We start from the raw sequence: 27,924 nt of genomic DNA on the forward strand, positions 1-27,924 counted from the left end.
TAATTAGAATGAATGGATTCTAGCTAAAAAAAGAATATTAAGATTGATTTACATCTGTGACATTTATTTACTGGTACTAGTTATATTTTTATTTTAGTACACATAATGTAATTATAAATAATTGTATTAATTGGAGATATTGAACATGCTCTTGACATAATAGTTATTATGAGTCATTAGAGATGTTCATATTGATGTAAATAATTTAATCTAGGGTAAAGACAAGTTTTGATGTCTCTGATTCGTTCTATAGAGTAGCTATGTAAGGTGTAACAATCTTCTTAGCAATGAATGCTCAATGTGCTTATTGTCGTACGAACCATTTTTCCTAATGTATGGAATGGATGTTCTTATTTGGTCTATGTGACGAATTAATTTATGCTCTAGTCTTTGTGACTTGATCAACATAAAGTCTATGTGACTTATTTGGTCTTTGTGACTAGCTTATATTTTATTCTGGTCTTTATGACATGATCATCTCATAGTCTATGTGACTTACATGATCATTATGACCATATAACATTTATGGATTGACTTGAATGAGTGAGAGATGTTAGACGTTGAGGAGACGAAGGGGTGTCACTTCCCCTTCATCTCCCTTATTGCTGCAAACGCCAAGGAGACGAAGGGGCATCCCTTCCCCTTCGTCTTCCTCACTCATCTTATATAAGTGCGTCCAAGCCATGAAGATCCAGGGGGCATGAGAAGAAAACGGGAGAGGGATTAGAGGTGATCTCAGGCAAAGGAGAACATCCTGAGGAAAGGGATTTGGCTCGTAAAACTCGAAGGGCTTTCTGATTTCATCTGTGATCGCACTTCCAACATCAAGCAGAGATCAAGATCATCTCGGGAGATCACTGTAAGTGTTTACCGTTGTTTTAGTTTTATCTTATGTTTTATGCATATTAGAGGCTATAGGTAAAACGTAGGTGAATCGCATGCCCAAAGAACATGCAGCTAGCATATTTTGTGTTGGATGTTCTTTTCTACCTCGGTATCTTACTGCTCATTGCTAGATACTTTCATACGTATATGAGTTTATCAATTGCACCAACACAATCCTAATAAACATGTAGTTCATTCATGTGGAACCGCTACATCAGCGGCCCCCTAGAGCCGGTCCCACGGATATGGAGGGAGGTAAATGCAGGTACACAGGTGGAAAGTGCATAGCGGAGACGTTAACCCCAGGCAGTGACACCCCGGGGATCGACTCCTGGACCTTTCAGCCACAGAACCATGCACTCCCCATCTGTGCTACGCCCTGGGGACAACATGTAGTTCATTCATATTATGGTTGTAGTTAATTATGCCTAAAATTTTTAACTAGTTGAACAAATGAAATCACCTTGAAATATGGGTAAAATCTTTCATTGTAAGAAATTGATCTTCCAATGCTATAACTGATCTCAAAACTCTATGGAAATGATCACTAATGGTTTCACCAGAACATCGATAAAAGAATGTCATTATGCCATTTTTTGCCAGAATTAACAATATATGGAGAAACTTAACAACTTGTTCTTCTACCATGACTCTTTGAGTAGGATTTAAACCACCATGTGTTTGTAATAATTCACACAAACGGCCAAATGTTTTTGGTCTCATGCAAATTATCTTATTTAAATTTCCATTAGATCTAAGTTAGTATAATAATTCCTTTCTTACTAGATGACATCGCTTGGACCTATTTCCAATAGGTCGATCCACATAATTTAGACGAGAGATATATCGAAAAATGATTAATTCTATAACACGACAAATGACTTCAACAACAACTAATTATCGACTTCTCTTACTAATATCACACTCTCTTACAACTTCAGTCTACTCCATATCCATCTCAAATACAATCATTAATAATAAATTCCTCCCTCTATATCCGTGGGACCGGCTCTAGGGGGTCGCTGATGTAGCGGTTCTACATTTTTTTATTAATATTCTAATAAATTGAATACCTTCAATAATTTATAATTGTTATTTTCTATCAAAATAGCATAAACACAAAACAAGTACAAAATAATTAAATAAATCAACAAATAATTATGAGAAAGAGAGAAAGTATATCAACAATGTGAAAATAAGGAAAATATTACTTGTTAATTGATTATTGTAGAAGAGTCAAATTTTCTCAACTCAAGAAGCTCTCATGTTCTTTAGAATTCTTTGGAAGAGAAACTCACTTTATCAATTATAAAATATGTTGGAGATAAATTTATTTTGTATCAACTTTTAAGGATATATTTGGTATAAAAATTAATTTTTCCCCTTAAGAAAGTTTTTTCCCCATTTCCTTTATTAAATTTTTAGGTAGAAAATCTTTTGATTATAAAAAGGAAACTTTTCCTTCCCTCACTTTCTTTTAATTTACATAAAAAAAAAACTACTTAACACTATTTTTTTCATTTTTCCATACAAAGCTCCCAAATGAAACCTTAGTTTCACTCTTTTCTTTAAAAAAAATAATTAAAAACCCCGTCCTCCATAATATATATATATATATATATATATATATATATATATATATATGAAACTGACCTCCTAGAATCGATCTACGGATATGGAAGAAGATAAATACAGATAAACAATTGAAAATGCATAGTCGGGACACTAACCTCAAACAATGACACCTCGAAAATCGAATCCTGGATCTCTCGATCGCGAGACTATACGCCCCCAATTGTGCTATGCCTTGGGAAAAAAAATCGTCCTCCATGCATATACGAGAGATTTTCTTTTTTTTATTATTATTTTTAAATTTTTTAGTTTCACTCTTTTTTTTTTTTTTTTTTTTTTTGTTCGATCGTATAGTCGTTTGTTTAATTGAGTAGAAGTTCGCTATTTTTAGAATAAAGTTTTATTTAGGATCCTAATTTTGATGGATAATTTTTTTTTCATAAACAATTCAAAATAAATTGTAAATTTCTTTTCCCCTTCCATCTGTGAGTGAATAGAAAGCACTAATTATAATTAATGCCAATGAATAATTAAACAATTAAGGGCTTTCATAAGAAATAATAAGGTTTCGGAGGCAAAATAGAAAATGTTGCATTGCAGTGTTTCATGGTCCGTTTTTGAGTCGCCAATGACGATTTGAGCTAAAAACCCTAATTTCAACGTCGCTAATCCCTGTTCTCCCGATTCATTCCTTCATATTGCTCGATAAATCGATAAAGCTTTGTTGATTCTCTTCCCTTTTTTCTCTTAAATGCTTGATTTTGATCTTATTCGTCGCAAGTTTGGAGTAAAGAGAAGAAAAAAAAATCGCATTTTTCGCCTCGGTCCCTTCTCGGTGGCAGAGAAGGGCTTGCTCAAATCACTGCGCTGAGCCCTAAATGATACTGGGTAGGAGGCGGTTGTATCGTCTGACCTCCATTCGACTGTTCGAATCCCTGCGCAGCAGCAGCGGCAGCAGCTCTTCTGGCAGTTCCAGCGTCCATCTCCGCCCGGAGATCGTGCAGGCGACCGTCTCCGCGTGCTCGTCGGATACAATTGCGTTGAGCTTCTTCCTCTGGTGCGCCCGTCAGCCGAATTACTTCCATGATCCTCGCTCTTTCGACCGGATGATCCCCGTCGTCTGCCGACTCACAGACAGGTTTGGATCCGTCAGGGAGATTGTTAGGGAACTGGAGGAGGTCGGGTGCTCCATAAAGGCGCAAACTTTCATGGTCTTAATCAGGGTTTATTGGCGAGGGGAGTGTTACAGAAGCGCCCTGGAGGCGTTTGATGAAATGATCAAACGAAATTATGTTCCTAATACATTTGCAAGGAACATGGTTCTCGATATCCTGTTCAAGACACGCAATCTTGATGTGGCAATGGAGTTCTTCGGAGGCACCGAATCTCCAAACTTCCTTAGTTACAACATAATGCTATCCAATCTTTGCAGGCTAAGCCATTGGTTGGAAGCTAGAGATGTTCTAAGAAAGATGGTAGAGAAGGGGTTTGATTTCAATAGTGGGACACTTACCGTGGTTTTTGATTTCTTATCCAAGGCTCGGAACCTGAAAGATTTGCTCCAGTTGCTAGCATTCACTATTGTATCAGGCAAACAATTAACAGTAACTATTTGGACAATTTTGATCAATGACCTTTGCGAAGTTGGTAAAGTTGATAGAGCAAGTGTGTTGCTGGAGAAGATGGTAGGGCATGGGTGTTCACCCACTGTGGCAACTTACACTTGTGTAATTAGAGGTCTCTTTCGGGCCCAAAAGTTTGATAAGGTCTCTGTTATCCTAGATGTCATGCTATCCACTAAGTGCAGCCCTGATTTGGTCTTTTATAATGTCCTGATTGATTGCTTCGCAAAATTGAGAAGGTATGATGATGCTATCGAAGTCTTTCTCAGTTTGAAGGGCATGAAGCTAAATCCCGATGCTTATACTCTGTCTTCATTGCTATTTACACTATGCTCAGGCAGGAAATTGAGGAACCTTCCCAAGTTAATAGATGGGCTGGATGTTTCGGTTGATCTTGTTGCTTGTGGATCACTAATTAGTGCTTTTTGCAAAGCTGGTTTTCCATCACAAGCAATCGAAGTTTTTGTCAAAATGATGGATAGAGGTTTTTCTCCAGACAGCTATAGTTATGCTGGACTTATAAATGGATTATGCATATCGGGAAGGATTGAGAGAGCAGTCGGTGTTTATCATTCCATTCTCGCAAATACTGCTAACATAGATGCATATGTGCACACCGCCATCGTAGCTGGGCTTGTAAAAGAAAAAGAATATCGCACGGCAATTCAACTCTTCAGGAATGCTGTTCTTCAAGATTACCACCTTGATGTCGTGTCCTATACAGTTGCTATTACTGGGCTTTTCAGAGGATGCCGGTATGAGGAAGCTCGGAGTTTGTTTGACCAGATGAAGCACTCTGGAGTTCTTCCGAATATTTGTACCTATAATGTGATGCTATATGGCTATTGTAAGGCTAGGGATGTTGATGCAGTTAAACAGTTGCTAAGAGAGATGGAGATTGCTGGGTTTGATGTCGACGACATATCTTTCAACACCATTATTCGTCTTCTGATTAAACTGCAGCGTTCTAACTCGGCACTCATTTTATGTCAGAGGATGTGTGATCTGGGAATGATGCCAGATAGGAGAACATACTCGTTGCTTTTGGATGGAAAACCAGACGTTCGCTTCCCTGAATTGACTTGTAGATCAAACGGTCTCACAATTGTAGAGTGTTGCTCGTCTGATGTTGAAAATGAACTTGTTTGCTCCGCTAATTAATGATCGTTTGGATTCAGTGATACTTGTCGATCTATTCCATTAGCCATCGACTGCGGATTGATATCTTATCATCTCTAAGGAAAGTAGAGCTGGGGAACAATGGATACTTCTTTTTTTATCATTGAACATACTCTAATGTAGAGTGACAGATAATCAGAAGTGAAGCAAAATGCAAAACATACATATAGTGAACTCGTCAACTAAAATATGCAGAAACCAAGGAACGTTTGGAAATCCAAACACCAGTAGTTTTCTAACAGCCATGCAAGTTCCATTCAGAGGGCGTTCGTACAAATTACAATTTCCAACTAAAAGTCGACAATACAAGTTCCATGAAGAGAACGTTCATGCTAGCAAGTAACCAGAGTTACAAGATTTTGGATGCTTTTGCTTAATCTTCTTAGTCCTCCTGGAAGTCAGAATCCTCTGTGCCATCATCTTCCACCTCGTCTTCTCCTTCAGAATCACTCTCCACATAAATGGCTTTGGTTCTGTTGTCTCTCTTCGGTCTCGTCCTTCCTGTTACTGCTGCTGCCACTTCATCGATTGCTGCTGCGATGTTGGAGCCACCTGAGTCTTCGCTAGCGGAGGGAGAACTTGTTAGTCTACTCAAGACTGATCCACTTTTCTTGTTGAAAGGAGACGCCCTCATCTTCCTGAGCTTCTTCTCCGGTGACACCCGGGTGGCGGGCTGCACGTTGGTGTTGGGCTTCTGACTGTTGGCCTTGCTTGCTGCCTGTGTGGAACCCCTCTTCCTGGTGGCGGCAGTTTCATTCCTAGGCTTTCTCCCTTTACCTTTCACTGATTTAGGGGCCTCCTCATTGATACTGAAATCATCATCGTTGTCGAGTTCATCGATGGTTGGCATGAGGTGATGTTCAGGTTCGTCATCCTCATCGTCGGATAGGACAGCATATGTTGCTTTCTTCGCAGCAGCATTTCTGCTTGGCTGCTTCTTTGGCTTTTCCTGGTCTACTACTAGTGTGTCAGTTTCCATTGCTGCATAATTGGAGAACAGTTAGTCTTCATATATTAATCTTTGGGCCAAGAAAAGGACGTCGATGAATGTTACCTCCATGATCAGGGGAAGAATCAAGATTGTATGCCGCAAGTCGGTCTTTCAACGCAAGTATCTCTTCTTCTTCGTCGCTTTCTTCAACCGTTTGCTGCTAAGAGAATAGATCAATGAACAAAGTCACTAAACTAGTAAACTGGAGTGGATTTCCAAGATCGCGAAGGCATTAAGTAAACTGACCTTTTTAGCAGGAGCTCTCTTGGATCCCCCTCCTCTAGATTTCTTCTGGCCTGCATCAGTCCCCGTAGAACTACTCTCTGTTCCATCGACAGATAATTTGTTTGCTGTATTTTTTCTCGGCTTCTTAGCTGCTTGTTTCGAAGGTGCAACCCCGGCAATGTGGTTCTTTCTCATCTCCTTCCTCGCTCCCTCTGCCTCAGCTTCTTTTCGATCGAGTTTCTGATTGAAGGTGCAGAAAATTCTCAGCAAGGCAATTGTGTTTTTATAGTAAATTTTTTGAAGAGAACAGAACAGTAGTACTTACATCTAACTCCTCTTCTAATGCATCAAGCTCCCTCAACCATAAAGTTTGGGGTGATGTTCTTCTTAGCTCATCCACCTCAGCTTCTAGTTTGTCTTTTTGAGCACAAAGCTCTTGGACTTTTTCTTCAGTCAAGGAATCTATGCGCATGGACATCAAATAGTCATAGTCACTAGCCACTGCCCCTCCTTTTCCTGCTTGCGGGCTTTCTTCTTCTTGTTCGCCATCTTCTTCCGTGGTTCCAGCAACAGCAGCATCGATGCCTTTTGTTTTCTTTGGAAAGGGTGTGAACCCCTTCTGCTGCAGCTCAAGGAATAAATCTGCTCTCTTTCGCTTATTGACTACTATCTCATCTCTGACTACACCAAGGATGAACCTCACTTTGTTGTTCAACTTCAGCAAATCTAACTCAAGATTGTTCAACAGCGCTTTCTGAATGCCAATGATGAAGAGATCATTAGCATAGATCGAATCTGATGAGCTAGAAATAGTGGTAGTAAATACTCACCTTTCTCTTCTCGTAAAATATGAATCTCAGGTTAAAAAACTCTTCGAGAACTGCATTCAAAGTTCATTAGTTAGCAACTGCTAAGATGACAACTATTATATCTAGTATCTTCGAATAAAACTCACTTTGCTCTGGAGTATCGTATTTCTTGATGACAGAGTTTGAATCAAACAAGTGCATGTTGGTGGTGCTAATAGTAGTCGTCAGCTTAAACTTTTTCTCAAGCCCTTCTTGCCGCGCAATGTTCATATTTTCCTCAGACAGAGTAACTTCGAAGTGTACTGTTTTATCGTCGTTGTGTTCCCGATAGTCCTGTGGATAATTGATGTTGAAATGAACTAACTTGATTCTTTTGTAGAATTCTTGAATTGAGAAATACAATTTTTCAGAAAAAAATACCTTGATAAAGGGTTCCTTAATCTTATCGTTCCCGGTCATCATAGACTCAAGGAATTCTTTGTAATCCTGGGTCCATCTACGAACAGGTAATTCCGTTATCCTGAGTGTTGTGCTGTCGATTTCCTCTATCGTACCAGTTATTGTGTAGGTTACACCAGCTTCCTTTGTCGCAGATTTCTCTATCCGACCCTGATTGAAAATTTTAAAGAAAAAAAAAACTGTGCTGTCATACTGCACATACTACATCAATATAATGAGGTAAATGCTTTTTCACTAACCTTAAATCCCTGGTACCACGGTTCCAGAGGCTTCATTGGTTCATTGTTCAACAGTCGCCTAACATTAGCAACAATGTCTTTTGGATTGTAGTTAGGAATGTAGGAACTCCATCCAGTGCCAATCCCTTCGCTTCCATTGACTAAAACCAAAGGGATGATCGGCATATACCTAAAATCAAAGTGTGTATGCTAAGGAAACTCCTCCAAGAAGCAAATTGATAAGATGGGCATCTTTTTTGATGCTTACCAAGAAGGTTCAATTGACTGCCCATCCTCACTTAGGTAGTCAAGAAGAATGTCATCATCCTTCGGAAACAAAAACCTTGTGATTGGAGCCAAGCAAGTGAAAATATATCTTGCACTGGCGTGGTCTTTGCCTCCCTATGATTACAAAGTAATTGGTCATAAACCATGGCATAACTTGCAATGTGAGATCATTTACTTTTCTCAAAAACTCACCTGGTGTCTGGTACCAAACTGTCCTTCAGGTTGCATAAGATTTATGTTGTTACTGCCCACAAAATCTTGAGCCATGCCAATTATGGTAGTAGCAAGGCTCTGTTCACCGTGATGGTAAGCTGAGTTCTCAGAGACATAACCAATAAACTGGGCAACCTGTAAGAAGGAGAAAACCAAAAATTAAGCAACTTCCACCATTGAAAACACCTCTGCTTCCAGTCAAATCCTCAGAACTCTTGTTATACCTTAGCCTGCTTAACAAAATTTCTCTTGAAAGCACAAAACAAAATTTTCCTTTGGCCTGGCTTCAAGCCGTCAACCATAGAAGGAATTGATCTTTGTAGATCTGCTCTAGAGAATAGGATCAATTCCTTGTTGATGAAATCACTGTATTTAATCAACTTTTCTGATTGATCGAGATAATTCTCTGGCTGATGCAACGAATGAAATGTACTTGTTAGCATTGGAGAAGGAATTTGAGACATTAAACAGCAATTATCTGTTACCTCAAATTGGCGAAGCCAATTTTTTCTAGCTTCAATCTTTTTCTTGCTAAATGCTAACTCAATCGCTTCACCATCCTGCTCGTCCACCCATAGGAACTCTTTTTTGTGTTTGTCTATGTTCTTAAAATATTCTTTTCCTTCTTCGGATTTACTCGTGCCCAACCCCTAAGAAGTTAAATAAAATGAAGAACGAAAATCTTTATGCAATACACTGAGAAAAGCTGTGTAAAATCCAAGTGCATATGTTTTTCAAACTGACAAACCTTATAGTACTTAATTGACCAACCATTTGAATTTCCACCCAAACTTTCTTTCCACGCTTCAAACTCAGGCATGGAGTAGAATGAGAGGACAGTCTTGGTTCTGTTATTAGTAGCCTGCATAAACAATTAGACTTTTTTTTTCAACTCAATCACAATAATCACTTGTTATCCAAGATTCTTATAAATAAAACTTGCCTTCAGAAGTGGGGTTATGAATTCAACCATAAAAGAGGGAACTTTCAGCAATGAGGGCCAAAATGTATGGACAAAGTTAATGAGCAATCCCTTGATGTGGGAACCATCATGATCCTGTGGAGAAGAGACAGAAAACCATTCATAAATGTTCTAACAGAAAGCTTTCAAACTTGTGAAAGTGTACTTAGCATTTCTGATCTCAAACCTGATCTGTCATTATCATTAGATGACCATATCTCAATCCTTTAGTGCTATCATACTCCTTCCCATGCTGCAAACCAAGGATTTGCTTTATGTTCTGGACTTCAGCATTGTCCATAATTTGTTTGTGGTTAGCTTCTCTGACGTTCAACAGCTTCCCCCTCAGTGGAAACACACCATAATAGTTCCTGCCTACTACAGAGACACCTGCCATCTGGTTGCAAAACAGGGAAATGAATCATACTCCAAAAACTTTGGAATGGAAGAAGGTAAGTAAATGCCCTTGTAAAGCTAAAACAAACTCACAGCAAGAGCCTTGGCTGAATCTCCTTCAGTCAGTATCAGTGTGCACTTGTCCGAGTTCCTTCCTCCGGCATCATTAGCATCCTCAAGTTTAGGAATGCCTGTAATTCTCTGCCTCTTGGCACCATCTGTTTTCTTCAATTCTTTGCTTTGCTTAAAATCAGCCCACGTGAGCAGTGTATTTACAACCCCTGACTTAGCAACTGCCACAAAACATTAAAACACACATTATTTTCGAGGGGATCTGAAAAATTTGATGTGGCGGCAGCTAAGAGAACTTAAGCTAACCTTTTTTAAGGAAATCCTGTGAAAGTTCACATTTCGACCCAAAGCTTCCTTGTCGAGTGGTCAAGGTTTCTTTGGTTTGAGAATCGAAGGCAGGGTTGTCAATAAGTGCATTGACAAAAACCCACAAATGACTTTTCACATTATGTGCCTTAAGGTTAGCATTCTTGTTTTTCTTGTTCACTATGCTGATTATGTGATTTGTGATTTGATTAGTGACATACTCTACATGAGTTCCACCCTTGATCGTGGCAATACCATTTACAAAACTGACCTGTTTAAACAACACAACATCAATTGAAATCCAGTAGTTTTGATCAATACCATATTAATCAAAAGGAACCTCTTTGTATACCTGCTGGAATTGCCCTTCGCTTAGACTGACACAAATTTCCCATCTTTCATTTACCTTCTCTGCAATCCTGATAGAGTTTACCATAAAAATGTCATCTTCATATTTCTAAAAATGCTGAAATTAAGGTAAGAACTCAGATTCTTCTTATCTAACCTTGGAAGTGGTTCAGATTTGTCTTTTGATGCGGACTTAAGATACAGATTTACATAATCGGAGAAAGTTTTCACAGGTACTCGTTGCCCATTCAACTCCACCTTGACAGATTTGCCTAGACTTCCAGCTACATCAACTACCCTCTTCTTCATGAGAGCAACCACATCTTCTTCAAGGTGCGTCATCTTGAATTTGGCCAAATCTGGCCTAAAAGTGATCTTTGTCCAGTTTTCTCCATCCTTGCACTTTGTAATTGAGGGCTGAGATTTCTTACCCATGTTGTCATTAAACACCTACAAGCAGAGGCCCTGGAAAACTTTAACAAAAAAAGAACACAAAGCCGAGGAAACCCAGATCTGTAAAAATATTGAAAAGCTAAACCTAGTTCCCATTTTCGAATATCCATGCAAGATGTATAGTGTGAACAGTCGATTTAAACTAAGAATTGATGGAAACCCTAATCCAATTTGACGAACACAATAGGCCAGCATTTGGAACACGTAATCAAGACGAATTGAGTGCGATCAAGGCAAATCGTGAGTACCTGCTTGTACTTCTTCTGTCTCCGCCCGTCAGCGGTCTCAATGATGAACTCCGTGGAAAAGATGTTAGTGAGTTTTGCGCCGTAGCCGTTCCTCCCTCCCGTGGTCTTCTTCACGTTGTCGTCGTAGTTACTGCTGGTTAGGAGATGGCCAAAGATCAACTCCGGCACGTAGACCTTCTCCTCCTGGTGGATCTCAACTGGCACGCCGTCTCCGCTGTTATAGATGCTGATGAGGTTGGCCTCGACGTCGATCACGACCTTGACGGCGTCCATGGAGGAGTCTCGCTGCTTGTTGTCGGCGGCGTTGACGAGGATCTCATCGAAGATCTTGTAGAGGCCGGGGACGTAGGTGACGGGGCGGTAGACCATCTCGCCATTCTCGTAGACCCAGAGGTTCTGGGTGTGCTTTTCGACGGACCCAATGTAAGTGTCGGGGCGGAGGAGGATATGCTCCAGCTGCGTCTTCTTCTGGTAAATCTGCTCGATGGTCTTCTTGCCAGCGGCAGCAGCGGACGGAGCGGGGGCGAGGGCAGGAGCGACCCCTACCGTAGAGTTGTGTAAGGTGCTCGATTGGAGGGGAAGCTTCGCAGCGGCGGCCATGGCGGACACAGAGATTGTGTCGAAGGAGATCGAAATGGGAAGTGGAGAACGGAGACGACAAAGGAAGTTAATTAATAAAGGAATGGGGAAAGGGACTGAACACAACGGTCGAGTGATTTTTGAAATTTGAATCAACGGCGACGATGTGGTCGAGGAGGATCGGACGGTCATACTTGTACTAGCATTTGAATTCGCAAACGATACCTTTCTACTTTCTTAAATCTAGTGCGATCCACGAATCTTACCCAGACGCGGGGGCCGCGTCGTAGTCCAATCGGGAACGAGGCAAAAATTGGGCCCGACGCCTCGGAGAGACAGCCAAATGGGCCGAGTAGGCTCATAGCTGGGCTTTGTTGGCCTGTTAAAACTAAGAATAATGCGGCAGTATGGGTCCAAATCTATTTCCAGGCCAGAAAATTAATATTAAAAATATAATATGATTTTATAATTTTTTTGGATAATTCGTAAAGAAGAGAAAAAACGGAAGGATATTTTTAAGGAGAATTAGTTGGATTCCATTAGGCGTGGCTAATTAAGCATTAAAAGGGCCATGCCATGTCATTATCATGTGTTCGTCTGTGCCGAGGCAAAAGTTGGGACTGGAGAAGACAAACCATGTCGCGGTCACATGCAAGCACATGATGACCGTTCGGATCACCGCTAATTAATTATTACAAAGTCGACTGTTGGCGAGTAACATCATATTAAAGGCCACCGATTTTATCCAAATGAATGATTTAAGTAATGCCGTACAAATCATTTCGCTGAATTGATTTATTTTTTATTTAGTAGAAATCCATAATCAGGTCAAAATGAGTCAAGTTCGATCTAACTTATCTGTCGGCACCAAAATTATTTGATGATGATAATTAGGAAAGTTTTGATTATTTATTTATACAAAAATTTGTCCTTTTATTCTTTTTGTAAATTACTAAAGTGCCTTTATGGAAAAATAACGTAGGAAATGTATGGTTTACTTAGACATGATATTCACAGTATTATTGATGGTTAAAGCATAAAATGGGAATGGTTTGGATTACTTTGGAAGCTCTAAATAGGGTTGAAAATAAATTAAGCCAAGCCAATTAATTTTATAAGGTTTTGATGGATAATAAGTTAAATTATGTATTTTTGTGATCTAATTATTTTATTAAATGTGCTGGAGTTGACCGATCTGGAAGACCTAACATCAGGCTGAGATATAGTTAGATCCGTGTGACCCGGTAGCTGGTGCGAAGTCCAAATAGGTCAAAGGTCCGACCTGATATCTGGCAGAAAGCCCGATTGGGTCCGCGGGACTTAACAACTAGCAGAACTCCAGTTGAATCTGCGGACTTGACAACTTGCATGAAGACCTAGTGGGTCAAGAGGTTAGTCAACCGATTGCAAGTTGGAAAGTGAAGGAAAGTCACTGAAAGAGAGTGACTCGATGAGCCGGTTGAGGGATAGGAGACGTCGGTTCAGTTTATGACCATTTTGAATTCTCAAACTGAGACCTTAACTAGTTCCTGGTCCAGGGAAGATAGGAGCTAATTATTACTACTTATTATTGTTACGCTTCCGCAAGTGCACGGATACATCGTCAGTAATAAAAGATTATCGATCCCACGAGAACTGGTCATAAGCACTAGCGATTGTTCACGTAGAATTAACTAAACTACCGTTAGTTGTAAGTTAACTATTTCTTAGGAAGAAAGGAAATGGGGTAGTAGATGTGAGAACTAGCAAAAGAGAGAAAGGTTAACTTGCCTTGGGAAGAGTTCTAGGAGTTCGGTTTCGTTGTGGTAGAACCAGATGTATCATGTTCTATTTTTTCCTCATTGTCAATCAACATGTATTCGTCGGAAGTTAAAACTACTATCCTTAAGCACTAAACAGAGAAGATCCTTGTGAATCCTGTTACGGTTAACCCCTATCATTAGGGTGCCTCGGTAGATCACAAGAATACAAATCTAATCGATATTATTAGGGATAGAAATAGGGGTTTGGTTTGGTTTGGTTTGGTCTCTTACTTCCTTGTGAAGAAGTTGCCTCTCATCTCAAGGGAGTATCCTAGATGTCCGTGGACGGGTTACCCCTGTCACTAGGGTCCCTCAGGTATACGATCTAAGATCCTCTCTTTACGAAATTAGCAATTCCTACACAATCAACTAATATTACAAGGTAATCTCAGCAACAAGTCTCATGCATATCAAATAGAAATTAGGCAAGCGAAATCATCCAATGAGTAAAGGCATAAACATGAGTCTTACATCAAACTCTATCCACAACTACTCCCTGATCATAGAACAAAGGATCAACTCCATAGACGCAGGAGAAAAACCCAAAGACATAATATAAGTAAGCATACAATCCTCAAACGAGAAGAGAGGAAAAGAAGAGATGCTTATCCAATAATGTCGAGTAATCTTCAGATTCAATCCTTTGCTTCTAGAGTTGATGTCGTGATGAAGGTGATCTTAGATCGTTGAACGGAGGTCTGGGATAGCGTGGAACGGTACCAAGGTAAATCTCTTCTGACGACTCGCCTCTCCCCCCAAGGAGAAGAGTTAAAAGCCCTTATATATGCTAGGGCACGGGCATCGCACGACCCGTGCCACGCCCGTGCGAGATCCGCACGGCCAAGCTCTTCTTCTCTTCGAGTTAAGTGGCACGACCGTGCCACATCTGCACAGCCGTGTCTTGCTTTGGCTCGGGCTGCACTTAACGACCGTGTGAGGTTCACACGACCGTGTGGATCTTGGCTGCTGGTTGTGAGGCACGGTTGTGCAAGGTTGCACAACCGTGCTATGCTTTTTCTCTAGGGATGGCCATACGACCGTGCAAGATTACACGATCGTTCTCTGCTCTCTATCTGGAATGGCCACACGGCTGTGCAGGGTTGCACGGTCGTGCTTTGCTTTACTCCGGTGTATCGACAATCACCGTTTTTACTCCAAAAGTTGTCTCTGTCAACATAAAACTAAACAAAGAGCAGATCTCCGACAAAAAAGTAATAAATATTGAATAAACGATAAGAGAGATGATCGTGCAAAGAATATATACAAATAAAGCAAGTGAATGTACGTTAAAACATGCATAAACGATCATAATATCTACGCACATAAATTATTACTGTGTTAACTTTGTGTTGCAGGCTAGATGTTTTAATTTTGGACTAACACATTTTGTAGAGCAAAGAGAGCACAAAAAGCCTCGGGATGAATAGTGTCCGAGGCGCCTTTCAGGTGAAGAAAGGTGTCTTCGCATTGTTCATAGAAGGCCCTTCAGTGCATGGAAGGCGCCTCCCACAGGATAAAGTTCATAACTCGTCGACGATAAGGAGCAACAAACTTGGGATCAGATTTCTCAAGTTGGAGGCGCCTTCAAACCTATGGAAGGAGCCTTCCACACCTTGTATAAGGGCATCTCGACCAAGCTTCAAAACACAACTCATATACAAGCTTCTACATGTCCAATTAAGGTTCCAATTGCTCCGGCTTCCTGTTGCAACTCTACTATGACACTGCTACGCCCATCTACCATTGAGAAGCTGCCCAAACACCGAGCTTGAGTCGACCATCTCCGAAAAAGTGTTTGTTAACTTTAATGTTTATACTTAATTATTGCAAAAGGACAAGTGTAGTGTGTTGCATTTATTCCAACTTTCTCTGTACTCGTTTTACTCTTCTAGCAATTTTGAAAGAGGTATTTTAGTGGATTACCCATTGATAGGTCCGCAGGACCTAGCTCTTGGAATAGGAGTCTCCGAAGGCTCCAAACCAAGTAAAACCGACTGAGTTTTCCTTGTGTGTTGTTTTTTTAATCTTTTCGTTACGTAACTCTGTTTAACTCATGATTTTTGACAAACGGGATTCACCCCCCTCCCCTCCCTCTCATGATCCAACAGATTCAAGATTAACTTGAGTTTAGTTTATTTATATGTTATCGATGTTTGAAAATTTTACAGTTTTAAATAAGGATCGAACAGATCCAAGATTTTAAGCTTGGGGAGACATATTTGATGTTTCTCCCAGTTATGTGATAACTTGCTCCATGAAAGGTAACATGATCGGTCTATCGACGACCAACAAGCCAAACTCTTCCTCTGCCTTAGGGGGTCGTGCTCACCTAGTCCTATGCTAGATTCGTTCCTGGTTTAAGTTTGTTTGATTGACTATTAAGTTTGATAATACAAGTTTATTTTGAATGTTTTTTTTTAAATTTATTTACTATGGTGATGAGAGTTTTATTAATAGATATTGTTTAAAAACTTTATTCATCATGAATAATTCATAATTTTTGTTATTTTTTTAATACTAGATATCTGAATCTTACGAGTAAATTAATCTTAGGATATACAATCTGACCCCACATTCTACATGCCAAATAAATCCAAAAAGTAAGGTGACTCATGATGTAGCACCCCAATATCACTAACTGTTTGGATGTCACACACGCATGTGTTGTGTAAGTTTTGAATCTTGATTATTTGGACGCCCTATCTTTTACTATCACATCATATCCCTAAAAACCTTCATAATACTTATACATAAATATTAATAAACTAAATACATATATATTCAAATTTATTCATTTATTTTAATAAATTATTCAAATTTATTTATTTATATTAAATAAATATAACTAACTTCTTACTAAATTTAACATTAAATTTACTAGTGAATGTTTGATTTATCTACTACCCTAGTTCTAAAGGATATATTGTTTATTTTAAAACTCTCGAACGTGTTTAAAAGTCAAAAAGACAAAGTGAATTTTGAACTTTAGACCTAAAGTTTTTCTTAAATTACATTGGAACCTCTGGTTTGGCCGCGAGGTTGGTACCGAGTGACAATCACACAAGTTCCAATCGAAGCAGTTGGTAACGAGCGCCAATCACAGATATGCCGATGCAAGTATTAATTATAGAAAAAAATAAAGGGTCTAAATATTAAATACTTTGTCCCTTCATGGTCCACAAAGCCACCGCCGATGCCTAATACTTTTTAAATGGATCAAAATTAAATCTTGTAATTATTTTTATCATGGTAAAAGGTTTCTCAATACTAATATTTAGATAAACCTATGTGAATTTATTAATCATATTAAAATGCATATTCTACAAAATTTAATTAGGATTATCACTTTTTCTTCTCTGTTCGATTATGTCATATTAAAATACATATTCTACAAAATTCAAGGGATATTTTTTTTACCCTTTTAAATTGAATTTTTGAATAGGATTACTTTTTATTTTCAAGATTATTTAAAATTAAACTAGTTCATTTTTAAAATGATTAATTACAAATTCAATATAATCGAAACTATCTTTTTTAATCGTAAAATATATATATTTCTTTAAATTATATTTTGAATACTCTTGAAATAAAAAAAAATATATATATATCCAAAAAATTATAGTTTAATCTTACTATTTTACTATTTTAATAAAAATCATAACTTTTTACTAACTAATTTTGATGGAATTTAAAATAAAATTATGTTAATGTCTATTTTTATATAAACATATGTAATATTATAGATCTTCTCAGGTTTTTTTGCTATGATCAAATAATATAGGCTCTTACCCGTTTAATTTTTTATAAACGAGAATGCATATTACATACATTTTAGTTGAAATATATATATATATTTTTAAATTTTTAGGAATGCGGATATGCAATTACATACATGTTAGTTGAAATATTTACAAGTTACTTGCTAGCCGTCGATTTTGAACCTAAGTTGGCATACTTCCACTGATTACTAATCAACTAAATATTCGATTAGGTCGAGTTCCACTTGATCCTGACCGACACATTTGATAAGCTTCTGTTTCACATGGAAAATTGTGGACTTGGACACCGTTTTGTCTACGATGGACCAATGTCGGTGGACCCACACGCAAATCTGATCAGTTCAAAATTAATTTAAAATTGTACTTGTATAACATGGCGATTTTACAATATTTTCCAAAATAAAATATTTGTATTATTTTTTTATACAAAATTTACGAGAATATTGTTGGTAAAAAATACAAGTGAGAGAATTTTATTTGTTTTATTTTTCAATTTTTTTGAAAAAAAAATTGGAAAAGAAAAAAGAAAAGAGGGCGTGACACCGACCAGGGTGGACTTCTTGGCTGGGAGAGGCTGGCACCTATTTATAGGCCGGTGGCTTTCGCGGAAGTGAAGAAGGCGCTTTTGAAAAGAAGCGGACGAAAAGGAGAGAGTCGCGTCGAGGTGCTGCCGATCTGGGATCGGCGTCGGTGTTCCGGTCCGTGGCAGCGAGCGGGAGATCTTTCTCTCCAGGTGATTCGACTCTCTCCCTTGTTTTTGCTGCAATGTGTCGCCTTAGTTTCTTCAAATTTCTTCATGGAGGTCGATCTGAGATGGTTCTCTCTGTTTTTGAACTATGGTTCTGATCTTTCACGTATGGGAGAGAGTGGATCTCGAAGCGATTGCACTCCCCCGGTTCCCGTCTCTTGTTTTCTTCCAATATATCGAGTTATTTTCTTCAAATCTGTTCTTGGATATCAATTTGAGTCCGTTCTCTCTGTTTCGAGACTAGGGCTTTGATCTCTTCTGTGGGAGGGAATGGATTGTTAGGTGGTGTTCACACTCTACCTGCCGCTTATTTGATTTTGTTTTCTTGCAACAATTCGCCTTATTTTCTTCAAATTTGTTTCTGTATGTTAAACTGAACTCCGTTACTCCGTTTAGGAACTGGGGTTCTCTCTCTCTCCTAGTGGAGAGAATGGATCTCTGCACTCTCGATACTTTTGGATCTCTGCGCTCCCTATACTAAAGTTCGGTAAAAAAAAGAATGAGAGCCCTAAAACTTGAGGAGATCATAGTTGTACGAAACAGGGATCGTATTTATATGCAGGATCTGAAACATATCCGATAGGATTTGTTTTTTTAATGATAAAATTGTTTCACTACAAGCTTACTGTGTTATGCATCGAGTATGTTATGATTTTGGTGCTGTTGTCTGACTAAATTAGTTTTGTTTGCCTCGTTTTGCTGTAGCCCTTTCATTTCTGAATCAAAATGAAGAAGAAAGATTCAAAGCCAGGGGATAAAAGATATAGGCTTCTCCCTACGACCATACTGGTTTTAATTTTATGTGGATTTTCCTTCTATCTTGGAGGCATCTATCGGTCGGAAAAGAACATAATTGTGAAGACGGATGCAAGACCATCAGCACAATCCAGGAAAGAAACTGGATTAGCTCCTCTTCAAGTGAAGTCTATTGAGTTTCCTGAGTGTAGCATTGATTACCAAGATTATACCCCGTGCACTGACCCTAAGGTAACGTGGTTTCTTCTTCCTGTTACTCTATTAAAAAAAGATGCAGGCAAGGGTCAAGGATAGTACACATATATAGATATTTTAGATCCTTAATTGGAATAAAAAGATAAAATTAGATCAATTCTATCTAAGATATGTGGCTCGAATCTTTTCTTAGATCTGCCATGGGATTTCCTTTTAAAATAGCAAATTTCTAGCAGCATACTTCCCTGTTTTATCTCCATTCATCATCTTTCATTTAATTCAGCAGGATTTGCACTAGTGGTACATACTTCAAGCTCAATTAGAGAGAAGAACCAACTACATTTGGCCATTTTCTATTCCAAATTGGTATCTTCCTCTATGTCAACAGTGTTATTGGATTATTGCACAATTAAACCTTTCTGTATATAATTTTTTTTTAAAAAAAAAATATTTTTCAAAAAGTGGTAGATGACTCTTGTAGGTGTGTCGGTTCAACCTGTGTGATTTCTGATATTTCTGACTGTGATTTTTAATCCTTATCAGAGGGACCATAACTACTTTGCTTCTAAGTATGTCCATGCACTTGTTTGTCAGCCTATTTTAGGTCTTCATCTCACTTGGCCTCAGTGATTTCTGCATTCCCTTCTCAATCTGGCAGAAATATTTTTTTTTCACTTGCTTGTCTTTGATCTATGGAGGTTTCAACTCTTCCTCTAGAGCTTATCCTTGTCGAATCCCTGCTATGTATATTACATGCTCATAAGTTTTCTTTTTTTTTTTTTGTATTTTTTGAAACCAAACTTTTGGTTAATTTCTAAATATTGGCATAGGAAAGAAGCATTGAGCTTATGTTTCTAAATATTCTCTTAATATACTCTTAATGTAAGTTATATATTTCTTAGATGAATCTTGATTTGTTGATCTGCACCACTCATCTGGAAAAATGACATTTTGAGATGATTTGGACCATCTGGTTTTCTCATTTTCTTAGGTCGTTGATTACCATCAACTCACCTGATTTCATAAGTATTAAATAGCATCATTTTTGTGGTTGTAGAGATGGAGAAAGTATGGAAACTATAGGCTTAGCTTTATGGAACGTCATTGCCCACCAATGACTGAGAGGAAAGAGTGCTTAGTTCCTCCTCCCAGTGGATACAAACCACCTATCAGATGGCCAAAGAGCAAGGACCAATGCTGGTATAGGTAATATTACTATAATTGGTTAATATGTGTTCATATTGTTCATTCCATTCGACAATAATCTGTCAATTTCTGCACAGATGAATGGAAATGTTCGTGTTCCCTTTTACAATGTTCTTATTCTTGTGTTGTTTAGAAATGTTCCCTATGATTGGATTAACAATCAGAAGGCTAATCAGCATTGGCTTAGAAAAGAAGGCGATAAGTTCTTCTTTCCAGGTGGAGGTACCATGTTTCCCAATGGGGTTAGTGCATACGTTTACCTGATGCAGAACCTAATTCCTGGAATGAAGGATGGAACTGTTCGAACAGCAATTGATACTGGTTGTGGGGTGAGTGTCAACTTATTGAAATACATTCTTTTAGCAATATATGACATCCAAGAAATTCTAGGTGGATTTTGAAGTGTTTCTGTGTAATTTTACCCTCAGTTTGCTATGGCCTAGTAGATATATAGAATTATCTTTCACCAAAAATTTATTAACACAGGAAAAATATAATACGTTAGATATCAAACAAAAAAAAATCCATTAAGCTTTTCCATTCTGAAGGTGTTAGCTAGTGTTTGATCATTTACAGAAATGTCTGTTAGATATCAAACCAAAAAAAAAAATCCATTAAGCTTTTCCATTCTGAAGGTGTTAGCTAGTGTTTGATCATTTACAGAAATGTCTATTATTTCTACTGAGAATTTTTTATGTGCCTATTTACTACACTACCACAACAGTAGAATTCCTCATAAATTGTACTTTATTCCTTTTGTACCAAAGAATAAGTTAATCTTTTATTCAGAAAAATAAAGAAATTAATCAATAGTTCTTTTTCCCTTACAGTCTTGATTTTTTTTTTCTCTGACAGGTTGCAAGCTGGGGAGGTGATTTGTTGGACCGTGGTCTTCTAACTGTTTCTCTTGCACCTAGAGATAACCATGAAGCTCAAGTGCAGTTTGCACTCGAACGGGGAATTCCAGCGATTTTAGGAATCATTTCTACTCAGCGTCTTCCTTTTCCATCTAATTCATTTGACATGGCCCACTGCTCTAGATGTCTGATTCCATGGACAGAATTCGGTATTATTCTTGCCACTGAAATCAGAATGATTCTGGTCTACCTAATATATATATATATATATATAGAATGATTCTGGTCTTATTTCATGGCTCACCTGTTTTCCAATCATTTCACTTTCAACTCTTTCTTGAACATCTGCTAAACAAAACAATCTCATTCTGCCAAACTAAAAATCATCACTGATATTCTGGCTTAACTTCAATTTTCTGCAGTAATTTCTACTTTACTTTGTGGATCCACCTACAGTTGCATGTCTAATGATCATTAAAGCATGTTTATTATATTAACCTGCTAATCATAATATGCTTCTTTTGCTTTGCCAGTAGTTGAGAAGTTAAGGTTCCAGAATTTTCTTTTAGTACTCTGTTATCCGATCATCTGTTCTAATGTAAGCATTTTAGAGTTTAGCTCTTACCTGTTTTGTGTATTCAGATGGCATATACCTTCTAGAAATACACCGAATTCTCCGACCTGGTGGCTTCTGGGTGCTCTCTGGACCACCCATAAACTATGAAAACAGGTGGCGAGGATGGAACACTACAATAGAAGAACAAAAAGAAGAGTTTGACAAATTGAAGAAATTGCTAACAAGCATGTGTTTCAAACTATACAATAAGAAGGATGATATTGCTGTCTGGCAGAAGTCTACTGATAACAGTTGTTATGATAAGCTCACAGTATCTTCTTATCCACCAAAATGTGACGACAATGTGGATCCAGATTCAGCATGGTACACTCCACTCCGTGCATGTTTGACAATTCCAAGCCAAAATTACAAGAAATTGGGGCTGACAACTACACCAAAATGGCCAAGTCGCTTGAATGTAGCTCCAGAGCGAACTTCTATGGTCCCCAGTGGGGGTTCTGGAGGGTTCAAGCATGATGACACTCAATGGAAAATCAGGGTAAAGCACTATAAGACATTGCTCCCTGCTCTTGGAAGTGACAAAATTCGCAATGTTATGGATATGAACACGGTCTATGGGGGGTTTGCAGCAGCACTTATTACTTCACCCCTGTGGGTTATGAACGTCGTCTCTTCTTATGGCCCAAACTCTCTCGGTGTGGTTTATGACAGGGGACTAATTGGTGTCTATCATGATTGGTAAGTAATTATTGTTTATGATTTATCACTTACCTTGACATCTGTATATATAATGCTTGTTGGACTACATAGACTAGTTATGAATTGCAAGTGAAAGTATTTTATTCTTAACAATAGAGCATTTCCATGGTGCTGGTAGTTTTACCACTATGATATTTGTAATGTCATCATTCCAAAACTGACTGTCAACATTTTGACAACTCCCCCAACTAGTACGATAGAAAATTTACTACTTGAAGTTTGGTCATCAAATTTAATTAGTTCCATTATGATTTGACAACTATGGGCCTATATTAGGCAGTTTCTATGAGAACTGGCTGAATTCACTCCTGAGAACTGGCTGTTTGTTAAGTTACATTATCTGATGTTGTCGTACATATGTTTTTATTATCAATCTAATTTTGGTTTAAAAAAGTGTCAATGCATCATCATGTACATTAAATGAGCCACGATATTTACTTGCAGGTGTGAGCCATTCTCAACCTATCCACGAACATATGACCTCTTGCATCTTGATGGTCTATTTACTGCTGAAAGCCACAGGTAAAAGTGTTCATTCATTTTTAAGTGCTATTTTTCTTCAAGTGTGGTGTGATATTTTTAATTGATTTACTGGTATTTACTTTATTTGGTTAAGGATTTACTAACATTTATTTTTGTTTATCTTATGTTAACATTCTAAACACTAGTCTGCTCATCGCTGAACCCAAACTATTTGTCCTGATTTTTGTTAACCTTTTCTACAGATGTGAGATGAAATATGTGCTGCTTGAGATGGACCGTATCCTGCGTCCTGGTGGACATACGATAATACGTGAATCAACTTATTTTCTAGATTCCATAGCTACCATTTCCAAAGGAATGAGATGGGACTGTAAGAAACACAGCACAGAATACAACCTAGAGAAGGAGAAATTGTTGATATGCCAAAAGAAACTGTGGTATGCAAAGCAGACTCAGCAATGAGAAAGGAAGTTCTGTAGTGTTGGTAAATCCCTAAATTGAATTCATTTGCATTTCGGTTTAATGAAGAATTCACATCATTCCTGGACAGTTGGGTTACCCTGTAACTTACCGTCAATGGATCTATACTCTCTAACGCAAAGCTGAGAGAGTTGTTCTAAATGGCCTAAGCATTCGAGGTCTTCTCGCTTTTTTTTTTTTTTGCCAACACAACTAGCAACAACAGCTAAAAAAAATTGGTTATTGTATTTTCTGTATTTTGGACAGGTTATATGAGAATTTTCATTTGTGGAAATATAATGGAAACTGTATTATTGTTATGTGACACAGTATTCAAATTATGACAAAGAAAGGGCAACACTGTTGCAATCCATGAATCAAGCAAGATTAAAAACTTATCCATAGAACGTAATACGACCAAAAGAAACAAAGGCTTCATGGTTTACGCGTTCATGTCTCTCTCATCAGTTTCGTGGTTTCTTTACAACCGTTTTATTTTACAGACTCCCAACTGTTGGCTTCAGATCCTGGAACAAAGAGATTTTGTTATTTAGAAACATAAAACATGCATATCCGAGCATCAGAAAACCCACAACAAAAAATTGTGAATTAACAAAGTGAGGTGCAAGACTTTACAAATCGGCATTTAATTATACTGGAGTTGTCGGAACCTTGTAGCGGCAACGCAGTACATCAATGGCTTTCTCCATCGATTGCATGAGTTCAGGAATGGAAACCTTACAAACTTGCAGCAAGCGACAATGAAGCTTTAGAACATCAAAAAAAGTATCCCACAAATGCATGTATAACGTTTGGGTTCTTATGCTACAACTTTAAGTATTAGCAGATTTGAAGTACCACGAGAAGATGTAGGATGTGCTTGGCTTATGAGTTCTGAATACGAGGCCTGAGAAAGTTAAACCAGATCGGAAATTTCCTATTTAGAAGTGAAAGACTGAGTAAGATCACGAGAAGCATCATGTGATACCTTGATTATTTCTGCATGTTCGCTCATCCTATCAGCGACCTTCTTGTAGTCCTTTTCTGCCTCCTCTGTTAGCTGAACGCAGGCTTTTGTCTGAATCTGCAGAGGATGAGAGCAGTACAGGAAATGCTCGTTTGATATGATTATGATGACCCACAATTTAGAAAATTCACACAGGATGTAGATTAGATTCAATCGATTTGATTCATAAACAACAAATAGACATCTTCCGAGCCTCCAGACTCATCGAAACATACGGAACTCTCCGGAGAAGAGAAGCAAGAAAACAGATGGGATCTGGGGGATTCGATGCCAATAGGTGTTGGAAGATACCTTGAAGCGCTTGGAGAGGCGGGTGCTGGAGGCGTCGAACTCGTTGACGATCTGGGAGTGGCTAACGTCGAGGTGTCGCTTGAGGGATTCGATGCCGGAGGCCACTGATGCCTTGAGATCGGCTATTGTAGCTTCGGCGGCCGTATGCATCTCGGAGGAAGGCGTCGGAGTCATGCGCTGGCGGGAGAAGAGATCGGGGCTACCGTCCCGGGAGGCGGCGGCGGCAAAGGAAGGCAGATCGAAATCGTAGGGTTTGCGGGAGGGATTGGAAGATGCGAAGAAGGAATCGCCCCCTTCCGTCTTCTCCTTGGCCGCCGTGGATCTGGATCTGGATTTGGACGTCGACGCCGCTGCTCTCTTCTTCATCGATGGACTTGTGGAAATGAGAGGGAATTCCAATTCCATTTCGAAATCTCTTTTGGCTACGATATTAAAACGGTCCAGCATAGACCGTAACAGAACCATGTAACGCCGATAAATATCGTATGTAACGGTACGGTCTCACAATGTTGCACGATATATGGCGGTGACCCGTGCCCTCGATCTCTTTCAGCGTTCGCTCACTGTCCAGTAGCTTCTCCGCCGCCGCTCTAATGGCCTTCGCTGCCTCCGCCGCCGTGACCCGGGCAATCTTCTCCTCCCTCCCCGCAGTGCAACACCCCACGGCCTCCCTGCTTTCCAAGCGCTTTCTCCACTTGCGCTCCGCGGTGTGCGTCACCGCGCCCCCCTCCGTCCGCGCCGCCCGCTCCGTCCGCCGGTTGCCCACGATGCATAGTCTTCCTGGATTCGGGGTGGCCTTCCGCATCGGCGCGATTAGGTGCATGGCCCGGCGGCCTGGCGACTCGGGTTACTCGCCTTTGAACTCTGGATCCCGTGGCGGTTCGGGGTTTAGCGACAGGCCACCGACGGAAATGGCACCTCTGTTCCCGGGGTGTGACTATGAGCATTGGCTCATCGTTATGGATAAACCTGGAGGGGAGGGGGCATCCAAGCAGCAGATGATCGATTGCTACGTTCAAACCCTAGCCAAGGTCCTTGGCAGGTATTGGTTGTGCGTTTCTTTGTTCTTGTTTAATTAATTGTTTTAAAAAATTATCTCTTTTTTCTTGGCAACTGAATATGAAGACAAATATTTAAGAAGATAAATTTTTAACATCCATACTTTGTAACTCATCTGCAAAATAATTGTGGATATAAAAAGCGATTTGGATTCATCCTCATCATTTAACAAAGAAAAGTATAATTTTGCATTTATCAGATAGATCCCTTCCATTCATCTAGTTAGGCATTTGGAATGAAAAGGAAGGAAATAATGTTACTGATTTGTTTTTATTAGATGCATAAACTTCATTCCCTTCAATTTTTGTCCAATTTGAATGGAAATAAAAAAATGTTGAAATTAATGATTGTATTTCCAAATAAAAAAGAGAATTAATTAGTTTATTTCATTTCATTTCGTTTCTCTTGACTCCTATCGTATCCAAGTAAACTCAACATTAATTTCTTTCTTGGATCCTTTGTTGCTTATATATTGCAATGGAAAATCTAATTGTAACCAATTCTTTCTTGTATCCTTTGTTAGCGAGGAGGAAGCAAAGAAAAAGATTTACAATGTGTCATGTGAGCGATATTTTGGATTTGGATGTGAAATTGATGAGGAGACATCCAACAAGCTTGAAGGTTTGCAACCATTATAGTTCTACGTGGAGCTAACATCTCTTTTCCATTTATTTATTTTTGCTTCTTTTTATAGAAAAAAAATTAGCTTAATTATTCTTATCTGTTGGCCAAGTTGATTTAAGATGGAAACATGTTTGCTGTCTCAAGTAAATAGCATGTTCCACCTTACACAACAAAATGCCCATTGATTCAGAGAATTTTAAATTTCTGTATGCTTATACATGATAGAAGTTGCATGTTTGTTTGCTAGAAGTTCAAGCTGAATATTAATCCCTCGTCACTTATGGAGTTTGCAGCAGTTTTGGTGTCTTTTGTATATAAAAGAAAATGGTATTTGCTTGTGGCAGGTATTCCTGGCGTTTTGTTTGTGCTTCCAGATTCATATGTTGATGCCGAGAACAAGGACTATGGAGGTAAAGTTTTAATGAACTTTAAAAGCATCTAGTTTGCGTGTACAATTGGTCAGCACCAAGTTGGTTTATCGTCAAGTATACACGACTCAGTAAAAATGAATATAATAGTTTGCACGTACAATTGATGAACGCCTAGTTGATTTATGGCATTTACCAGCAAAGTTGGATATTTATCATTGGCTTTAAGAATGACCTTTAAAAGCTTACTTGATACAAAGTAGGAGACGGCATAGCATGCATATATATTTGATTGAGAAAGATGATGTGTTTGAAGTAACCTGAGTCATGACAGCATCTTTTCTGAATTGCATTATTTAATTTTTCTGCCACTAAATTTGGTTATGAGAAGCGTTGTGATTGCAGTTGGTATTATCAAAAGATACACTCCATTAGAAAGAGACAGAGTTCCTTTTCTTTGTCCTTTTGATGTTTGTTCATATTTAATTGATGATCTTACTGCTTCAAGTTGAGTATCAAACGTGTACTGCACTTTGATTATCCGCAACTTGAATCTTCCAAGTATTGCAACTGATAACAGTAAACTAAGTGACAGAACAACTGAATCATTCAACTATTTTACTACCTGCAGCTGAACTATTCGTGAATGGAGAAATTGCTCAAAGGCCTCCGGAGAGGCAGAGGAGGATTGATGCGGCAACCACACATAGAAATGACAGAGACAGACCCAGATACAATGACAGAACTCGTTACGTTAGGCGAAGGGAGAGCCAGAGATAAGCTGATCGTTCCTGAGTATATTGTTGTGCCTGTTATGGCATTGGATGCTCTATGATGTTTTAGTTAGGTATTCAGATAATCCGTAGACAGCCTAACCGGGTAGTGACTTGTGTTTTTCCATGAAAGCATGTTTGCATAGACTTATACTCTTGGGTTTTATATTCTGCATCTCCGTATTTGCTAAATTATTCAATTAGTAGTGAACATAATATGCACTCTTAGGTTATTTGTTCTGTATGCGTTCTATTTTTCTTTTCCTTTAAATATGTCAGTTAATGATTTGACTTGTTTATTGATTGGAGATGATTGCTAGCATAATATGAGTGATTA

At 38.7% G+C, this 27,924-nt stretch overlaps 5 protein-coding genes across 9 annotated transcripts; 3 read left to right on the forward strand and 2 right to left on the reverse strand.

The window, feature by feature from the left end:
- Window positions 1–2,816: 2,816 nt before the first annotated feature.
- Window positions 2,817–5,256, forward strand: LOC121981052 (putative pentatricopeptide repeat-containing protein At1g16830). The gene has a single exon (XM_042533392.1). The coding sequence runs from the start codon at window positions 3,336–3,338 to the stop codon at window positions 5,238–5,240; it is 1,905 nt and encodes a 634-aa protein (XP_042389326.1). The 5' UTR covers window positions 2,817–3,335; the 3' UTR covers window positions 5,241–5,256.
- Window positions 5,257–5,489: 233 nt separating this feature from the next.
- On the reverse strand, window positions 5,490–11,891 carry LOC121981051 (DNA topoisomerase 2-like). 4 transcript variants are annotated; one of them, XM_042533391.1, is made up of 20 exons: window positions 11,246–11,891; window positions 10,702–10,994; window positions 10,549–10,615; window positions 10,197–10,467; window positions 9,912–10,111; window positions 9,610–9,819; window positions 9,405–9,518; window positions 9,210–9,323; window positions 8,947–9,111; window positions 8,686–8,871; window positions 8,441–8,596; window positions 8,229–8,362; window positions 7,982–8,150; window positions 7,704–7,892; window positions 7,430–7,616; window positions 7,305–7,354; window positions 6,800–7,228; window positions 6,496–6,714; window positions 6,313–6,406; window positions 5,490–6,239 (listed from the first exon to the last, which is right to left on the reverse strand). In XM_042533391.1, exons 1-20 carry the CDS (start codon window positions 11,843–11,845, stop codon window positions 5,641–5,643), a joined length of 4,446 nt encoding a protein of 1,481 aa, XP_042389325.1. In that variant the 5' UTR covers window positions 11,846–11,891; the 3' UTR covers window positions 5,490–5,640. The 4 variants fall into 4 exon arrangements, with proteins under 4 accessions (XP_042389325.1, XP_042389324.1, XP_042389323.1 ...); XM_042533390.1 differs by having other exon boundaries at window positions 6,313–6,409; XM_042533389.1 differs by having other exon boundaries at window positions 7,430–7,892.
- Window positions 11,892–17,982: 6,091 nt separating this feature from the next.
- LOC121981055 (probable methyltransferase PMT21) lies at window positions 17,983–23,765 on the forward strand. Of its 2 annotated transcripts, none has more exons than XM_042533396.1 (8): window positions 17,983–18,138; window positions 18,859–19,140; window positions 20,162–20,310; window positions 20,444–20,639; window positions 21,166–21,376; window positions 21,810–22,482; window positions 22,948–23,025; window positions 23,229–23,765. In XM_042533396.1, exons 2-8 carry the CDS (start codon window positions 18,880–18,882, stop codon window positions 23,446–23,448), a joined length of 1,788 nt encoding a protein of 595 aa, XP_042389330.1. In that variant the 5' UTR covers window positions 17,983–18,138; window positions 18,859–18,879; the 3' UTR covers window positions 23,449–23,765. The 2 variants fall into 2 exon arrangements, with proteins under 2 accessions (XP_042389330.1, XP_042389331.1); XM_042533397.1 differs by lacking the exon at window positions 17,983–18,138 and adding an exon at window positions 19,391–19,470 and having other exon boundaries at window positions 19,003–19,140.
- LOC121981058 lies at window positions 23,760–25,329 on the reverse strand. The gene is made up of 5 exons (XM_042533400.1): window positions 24,764–25,329; window positions 24,434–24,529; window positions 24,304–24,352; window positions 24,082–24,190; window positions 23,760–23,972 (listed from the first exon to the last, which is right to left on the reverse strand). Exons 1-4 carry the CDS (start codon window positions 25,226–25,228, stop codon window positions 24,096–24,098), a joined length of 705 nt encoding a protein of 234 aa, XP_042389334.1. The 5' UTR covers window positions 25,229–25,329; the 3' UTR covers window positions 23,760–23,972; window positions 24,082–24,095.
- Window positions 25,302–27,753, forward strand: LOC121981056 (multiple organellar RNA editing factor 2, chloroplastic-like). Its single transcript, XM_042533398.1, has 4 exons — window positions 25,302–25,805; window positions 26,346–26,443; window positions 26,791–26,856; window positions 27,446–27,753. Exons 1-4 carry the CDS (start codon window positions 25,357–25,359, stop codon window positions 27,592–27,594), a joined length of 762 nt encoding a protein of 253 aa, XP_042389332.1. The 5' UTR covers window positions 25,302–25,356; the 3' UTR covers window positions 27,595–27,753.
- The last annotated feature ends 171 nt before the right edge of the window (window positions 27,754–27,924 follow it).

Source organism: Zingiber officinale, chromosome 5A, assembly GCF_018446385.1.
Source record: "Zingiber officinale cultivar Zhangliang chromosome 5A, Zo_v1.1, whole genome shotgun sequence".
NCBI lineage: Eukaryota > Viridiplantae > Streptophyta > Magnoliopsida > Zingiberales > Zingiberaceae > Zingiber > Zingiber officinale.